The sequence below is a fragment of the Phaethon lepturus genome, unplaced genomic scaffold (assembly GCF_000687285.1).
Source record: "Phaethon lepturus isolate BGI_N335 unplaced genomic scaffold, ASM68728v1 scaffold17300, whole genome shotgun sequence".
Taxonomy (NCBI): Eukaryota; Metazoa; Chordata; class Aves; order Phaethontiformes; family Phaethontidae; genus Phaethon; species Phaethon lepturus.
In genome coordinates this window covers 329-8,392 of record NW_010514199.1, presented here as the reverse complement: position 1 = coordinate 8,392, position 8,064 = coordinate 329, and the positions used below count along the sequence as shown (strand labels likewise).

General features: G+C 36.5%; 1 protein-coding gene across 1 annotated transcript; it reads right to left on the bottom strand.

Annotated features, from left to right (window-relative positions):
- Window positions 1–1,019: 1,019 nt before the first annotated feature.
- On the bottom strand, window positions 1,020–7,750 carry LOC104624810 (ras GTPase-activating protein 1-like; the record flags this gene model as incomplete). Its single annotated transcript, XM_010292274.1, has 4 exons — window positions 1,020–1,192; window positions 4,696–4,772; window positions 5,068–5,225; window positions 7,673–7,750. Coding segments are annotated over 4 exons (486 nt in total), but the record flags the coding sequence as incomplete, so codon positions are not given.
- Between the last annotated feature and the right edge of the window lie 314 nt (window positions 7,751–8,064).

The window sequence follows — 8,064 nt, the reverse complement described above, 5'->3', positions numbered from 1 at the left end:
GGAGGGTCGTTTTTGAAATGAAGATAGGATCTAACACAAGCAGTTAATGTAAGGGAGTTTTAAAATGAAACTAAGTTCAGACATTGACTTCTAGTATATCTTGAGCTTAACACAAGTTATTTGGGGTAGGCCATTCAGTAACTGCTACAAAAGAACCTACAATTGCTAAAGAATACATAATTTAAAGAAAATTGAGTTTAAAAACTTATTTACAAGTGATGCTATGAACATTGTTCAAGCTAACATTTAGAAAAAACTCATAATCAGTTCAGTTCCGTTATCGAAATTATTTCTGAAGGATTAATAAATGTTTCCGAAGAAAACAACCAATAGGATCATCATTTCAACAAATCAAAAATTTAAAAAATACATAGTTCAAGATATCACCTCGCAGGACTGCTTGCTCTCCATTATCTTTAATATACTCTCTTTCAGTGCATGGTGAACAAAACGTGTTGCTGTGGCTTTCATATATTGCTCCATAAGTGTACTTGCTAAAGTGGTGGCACGAAACAAAGTAGTAGCTTCATCTGAAAAAAATAAAGTGAAAAGTTGGGAAAAGAAGACAACAAAAAGCAGAGGAAAAAAATATGCTGTGTTCACAGTTTGATATATGATGTAATTAAGGGAGGAGACAGAAACACAGACATGGGAGCCCTTCCCTCCCCAGAGTTTCAGTAAATGTTAGTATAATTAGTACAGTACCTTCCATGCTTATTTCCCTGTCATTTAGTGTTCGTAACAATAGTGACTCAAGCTTTTCATGAAGAAAAATCTTCAATAAAAGGCCAGCCAACAGTGTTCTGTCCTGTCCACAAACATGTGATAAGGCATAGACTACATGCATCTCTTTCTGGAGTATGAGCTGAAAGAAAACCAGAATAATGTTCAGAAACTTGTCCTAGCATAACAGTCACTACAAATACTACTTAGCAATGCTTATTAGTGTTATTGAAATCGCTCTCAAACAACAGAGAAAGTTAATTTTGACAGAAAAACTGAGGAAACAAACTTAATACCTCTTTAAACTCACTGTACTCCTCTTCTGGCATGATCTTCTCCATAGAATATCGTGCTCGAACACGCAAAGACCCTGGCTCAATACCCTTCAGTGGTATATGGGAACTGAGTTGAAACCACTCATCTGTTGCATGTCCTTTCTGTAATCGGCTTAATTGGCAACGCATAAACACTTAAGGAAAAAAGCATCATTAAGTAGGTTATCTCCAGCAAAACAGTGCTAGTATTGAATTTAAAAAGTTTGTTTTCAGCACGTCATCTTGTTTCAGCAAGAGTATTAATAAAAACGATCAAAATTTGTGCCATCAAATATATTGACAGATTATCTCTTAGATGGTTTAACAGACTCTTGAAAACTGAAGCTGAAATATAAAGCATGCTGTAAATAATGTATATGCACAGATATTAACAAAGTTTTCTTTTTAACACCCAATAGGGGAAAAAGCACCCCTCTCCCCCAGCTACCTAGGAAACCTAGGCAGCAATCAGAAAATTAAAACAGGTTAAGTGATTAGAATTCATTGTCCTCTTTTGAAGCCTTAGGCTCATACCTCCATCAGGTCTGCTCTTGAACCACTTTCTTACTATGTTTAGTATTTATTATTAGCATTACTACATCTTTCCCAAATGTTGCCAAATGTATTTCTTTAATACTTAGGAACCCCCAGGTTAAGGCTGTAACAGTTTATGCAAACCATATGAAAAAGCATTCACAGATAGCTTACTGGCCAAATAATGACAGAAGTCAACAAAGAATGACAAAATCATTAATTCACTTTTTTGTCATGTTGGTACCTTAAAATTACTATGCAATGACATGCACCGGCCTATTCAACCCAACGTTGCTTCCTTCTTGTTTTGCTTGCGCATATAAGGCATATATCTCATTGACAGGAACAGTAAGATACAGGATTCAGAATTCTCGATTTATTTTTTCCCATGGTTATATAGTAGCACTTCCTAGCGATAATATAAATACTATAATCTTGCTTTGATCTTAAAAGATTGAAAGAGAAATGTCAATATATGGACTGCAGAATACTTATTATCATAATTTATATTCAAACACTTTAAAGGAACACTTTCTGCTACTTAGCAACATATATTGAACTATTAGGCTATGTTCAATAAGAGACTGACATTAGTTGAGAATTTAAGGATGTTTACACTTTGCAGTCCAGCACATTATGATAGAATAACAAATATACAGAAAGAAAACAATAGTTGATCCCTTCTCTGTAAGTACAGTTAAGAACTACATACAACAACCTTGATCCAAGAATATTTTACATGATGAACAGTAGCACAAAAAAAAGGAAGACTGAGGTTTCTTAATGGTTTATTTGTGAATAAAGCTTAGGGTTTAATATTTAGTAACAACTTTATATTTTCATGATTAATAATTATAACCTGAAATCAAACTTAAAAGTGGTTCAAACTTATGTTTTCTTCAGAATGGAAATGAACTTAAGTTTACAGTGAAGCCTTTGTTGAACCCAACCAGAACCAACCAAAAGCATCCACTCCCTCAAAAAAAACCCTAAAAATATTTACAGTTACTGATTCAGAATAAAAGCCTATCTAAATGTTGACAAAGAAGAAATTGCTCAATACATGGACATACTAAATCCTGGCTTTCCCACCCACAGCTCACTGACATTTTCGCACAATTCATTTACAAGGCAGCGAGGAGCTGTTAAGGACTGGAACCTCTTAGACTTTGTTCTTCAAAGAAGGGGCTGTCAACCTCTTATTTTTGGTCCCTAGTGTTGGTAGACAGTATGCGGTTACTACCGTTAAAATGTGCCTGACAGGCTCCATAGTTTCTCCCTCTTGCCCAAAGTCCACCCATGTCTATGTGAGAGTGTTTACTACGCACTTTGCACTTAATGTGTTTAGCGCATATTTCCTGGAGAGCATGGGAGGGAAGGAGCCAAGTCTATTACCTGCCATAGTAGGCTTATTTCCCAGTGCCACAGAAGTGATAAATGTGTAGCACAGTGACATTTTTTTCCTACAGCTACATATTCTCAAATACCAACTTCACAAACAAGCTGTGGCACTAATGGAAATACAAACTGCCTGAAAGGAGAGACAGAAGCAATGCATGCTCGCAGCCCAGAAGGCCAACTGTATCCTGGGCTGCATCGAAAGAAGTGTGGCCAGCAGGTCGAGGGAAGTGATTCTGCCCCTCTACTCTGCTCTTATGAGACCCCACCTGGTGTACTGTGTTCAGCTCTGGGGTCCCCAGCATAAGACAGACATGGACCTGCTCAGGCAGGTCCAGAGGAGGCTGTGAAGATGATCAGAACACTGGAGCACCTCCCCTATGAGGACAGGCTGAGAGTTGAGATTGTTTAGCCTGGAGAAGAAAAGGCTCCGGGAAGACCTTATATCAGCCTTCCAGTAATTAAAGGGGGCCTACAGGAAAGATGGGGAGGGACTCTATCAGGGAGTGTAGTGATGGTTCTAAACTGAAAGAGGGTAGATTTAGATTAGATGTTAGGAAGAAATACTTTACTGTGAGGGTCGTGAGGCACTGGAACAGGTTGCCCAGAGAAGTTGTGGATGCCCCATCCTTGGAAGTGTTCAAGGCCAGGTTGGATGGGGCTTTGAGCAACCTGGTTTAGTGGAAGGGGTCCTTGCCCATGGTGGGGGGGGGTTGGAACTAGATGATCTTTAAGGTCCCTTCCAACCCAAACCATTCTATGATTCTATGATTTTGCCCTAAGGACTTGACTGCATAAGGTGACTGCCTCTAGTATAAAAATGTTTTCTTTTTCAACATGAATTCATCTGAAATTAACCAACTATCCTGGTGTAAAAACAAACCAGAACCTCCAGAGAAAAGACAGAGGGCTGAAGTTACAAGACAAGTTTGGTGGGAAACAAAATACCTTGAAAGCCAAAAAAACACATTGTGTGTCTCAGAATGCAGGTGTAGGTTTTTTGGGGAGGGTTATTTGGTTTGTGTTTGTTTTTTTGGGGAAAGCCGATAAGTCTTACCATTTTGCTAGCAGTTTGCTGGAATAGAAAAATAGAAACAAAACAGCTGAAGCAGCTGTGTACATAACAGGAAGAAAGTAAATTCTTGGGAACACAGCTGAGAGAGAATGAGGGGGGAAGAACAGGATGACACAGGACTGAGGCAAATTTTGTTCTACAGACTGTCAAGTTGGATTTTTAGTTATTTATTTTTAAGTGAGGAAAGTACTACCTTTCCTCCCTCTTTCTCACTGGAAGCAACAAAAAAATCCTGAAAAGGACAAAAGAAATTCCACACAGTTGGACTTAAAACAGATTAAAGAAATTAACTTAGTGGAACATAACATTTTATGGAGCAGATTAATTCTGACAGCTTCTCTTTCCTCCCCCCCCCTTTTTTTTTTGTAAACATGGTCAAAGTATAACATAATAGGTATACTGAAATTGAGCTAGAAAAGCCATCAAATACATAGGATTGGATTACTGTGCGTTTTACTACTAAAAAAACATGCAGGTTCTTATCGTAAAAACATTAATGTAGAGTCAGTAACAGACATCCAAAACATACCAATACAGCTGTATGCTAATCACAGAATATACTTAATTCTCTTGTGACAATATTTAACAAGAGCAATGAAAATTGTATCCAATGTTGCAATATATATGCATCTTTTACAGAAAAATACTTACATATATCTGGATCTTTACTTTTCTTTGTTTTGTTACTAAGACTTATCTCAAATCTATTAATATCAGATGAAAGATCACTAGGGGAAAAGACAGAAAGCCTCAATTAATACTGTACTTGGCCAACATTTAAACTTATTCTATAGTTATTTCAATCCTGAGTTCTCATGATCAGCCAAAGACTATTATATTAACAAAGATACTTAGATGCATACATAAAATTCTACCCATGCATTTGTGGATGAAAGGTGGCTGCTATATAAACATGCATATAGTATTTTTTAAAAGCATATGCAAAACAGTACAGCATAAAGAATCTTAAATGCATTGCAACTTTCAAGTGAAATTCAGTAATTCAATAAGATTAAGACTTACTCAAAGACAAATTCTTCAGACCATACAGGGTTCTGCCCTTCCCTGATATGCGTTTTTGCTACCTGGACACTGTTCAGGTAGATGTTACAATACGGATTAGTAAAATGTTTTACTGGGAGTGTATGAGCTTCTTCTACATGTAAGATAAGACTGCTGACCTAAAGAAAATACACAAAATTTTTAAAAAAGAAAGACTGGAATTCCCCCCCATGTGAAGGCTTTATGTTAAGGTATGAATATTAAATTCAAAATATAATTTCTTAATAGAAAGAGCAGGGAACAGGAATAATGGAACAAGATTTTAAGAGGCACCAGTGACAAGTTAAGAGCAACTCAACTTGAAAATAAACCTCCAGCATCATAGTTTTAACTCATCTTATTTTTTACTTTTAAAACCATCACTACAAGACATTAAGATTTGCAAGTACTAACTTGCATAGAAAATTCTACTGAAGTCAAAGACTTGTATCTTGAGTAAGAGCCATGGACAACTCTAAACACATATTTGGTGCTTTCCTAAGAGATTAGGCTCAATATGAGTCAGAAGCGTGCTCTGGCAGTCAAGAGGGCAAACCGCAGCCTGGGGTGCATCAAACCCAACCCAACCAGCCGGTCAAATGAGGTGATTATCCCGCTGTATTCAGTGTTGGTGTGGCCTCACCTTGAATACTGTGTGCAGTTCTGGGCCCCACAATTTAAGGAGGATGTTAAGGTACTCGAATGTATCCAGAGTAGGGCAACAAAGCTGGTGAAGGGGCTGGAGGGCATGTCCTATGAGGAGCAGCTAAGGACTCTGGGTTTGTCTAGCTTGGAGAAAAGGAGGCTGAGGGGCGACCTCATTGCTCTCTACAGCTTCCTGAGGAGGGGAAGTAGAGAAGGATGTGCTGATCTCTTCTCCCTGGTATCCAGTGACAGGATGCATGGGAATGGTTCAAAGATGCATGAGGGGAAGTTCAGGTTTGATATTAGGGAACATTTCTTTACCGAGAGGGTGGTCAAACACTGGGACAGGCTTCCTAGAGAGGTGGTCAATGCCCCATGCCTGTCAGTGTCTGAAGCATTTGGACAATGCCCTTAATCCTATGCTTTAACTTTTGGTCAGGCAGTTGGACTAGATGATCACTGTAGGTCCCTTCCAACTGAAATAGTCTATTCTATTCTACTCTAAACAACAGTAGATTACATAAAATACCCTTGTTTAACACACTACTCTGTTTTCTCCCTGTTAAAAGGAAGATACTGTCTGTACTATAGATTCTCAAAACAACAACACTTGGAAACTCAATTTCCAGAAAATGAGAAGTGGACTCTCTGAAATCATTTACATTAAATACATTTTAAACAGTCTACTATTTTACAAATTTATGAATTGCATGCAATTCATAGCTTAATCAAATATCGACTGATATCAACTGAAGTCAATTTAGACAAATACAGGAAATATCATACTTGATCAGGTCAAAAATCCATTTAAATATAAATATTCAGTACCAGAGTTTTCAAAGGACAGTTCAAGAAACCCTGAAACTGATAAAATTTCGGTAAGACAGTCATGGAAGTATGATTTTTGATCTTTATACACTTTATATACTTTGATCATTCATGCTTCTTATACTTTTCACCTCTCTAAATAATCCAATACTTCCCACACTTATTTACTTGGAAATTCTTTTATTCATTCCAGCCTATAATGAAAATAATTTTCTCATTTCCTTTATGCATTTTGTTATAAGATGATCAAAACTAACTGTATCCTAAATGAGAATACCATAAATATTAAATAGCATCTATTTTCTATTCTATTCTATTCCTTCATGCAGCCTAACATTTTCTTTGCTTTTGGAAGTACAAAATTAGTTCAGATGACCACTCTGTAGGTGCTTCACTTTTGTGGCTTCCAATTACTTCTGCCAGTTTATATATCAATTTACCTAATTTAGTTTGGTTCTTCAGAAGTATTCAATCATCTTTAATATTGACCACAGAATAATTCTGCGTTTCCTAAAAAAAATTTTAGCCCTGTTTCCATAGACTGATAAAACAGCTACTTCCAACATTCGTAGCATTCAAAGATACCAGGGATTCTTGATTCCTGTTATTCTCTAATCATCGCCGATGTAGCCATTTATGACTATCTGTCCTTTACCTCTGAAAGAAATTCTAGCCACAACAGTATTCTAAAGAGACCAAAAGAAATTATGCCATAATCACAGTTCAGCATGTATTTGTCACTGAAAAAGAATAATATTAGATATACTAGTATTTTGGTTACATGTGACATAAGTCTGTCAAATCTGGTGAATTGTAAGAGTTAAGACAATACAAATGCTGAATTCTTGACACTTTTACTCAAATGTCGTCACAAATTTATACCTAGCAAAGCTTCTTCCAGTTGCCTAAAAACATTTTTTTCTTTGTGTATATAAATATTATAACAAAGTAGTAGTCATTCCAGTTGGTTTAACAAAGGCACTGCATAACTCTGAGAAAAAGAAATACATGCAGGATTTACTATTGTCGAAACAAAAATTCTGAGATGTATCATCATCGCTTTGCAACAAGGAGACAACCTATCCCCCTCCCCCCCATATCTATACAGCTTCACCTGACGTAGACGTTTATTTGATGTCCCTGGACTGTTTTTTCTTAAACTGCAAAACAACTGCAGAACCTTCATCCAGTCCTAAGAGAGAAAGGAACAAAACAGTGTAATAAAAAGTCAGATTCAACTTCCTGCAGTAGAACAGACATGTCTAAAATAAACAAAAAAATTTTTAAAAAATACACTGAAGTATCTGAAGTTGTTTCTTTAGCTTACAAAGAACCAACTTGTATGCAATTCAAAGTATGAAAATTTGAATAGTAAAGCAAAATTCATCTTTCCCATAAAATTAAATAAACATTTGCAAATCTGAAAGTTTCTCTTTTAGAAAGATAAAGCATTACTAACAAATACAGAGTCTGACCTTTATCAATTTTCGAGGTCAGTCATACTGA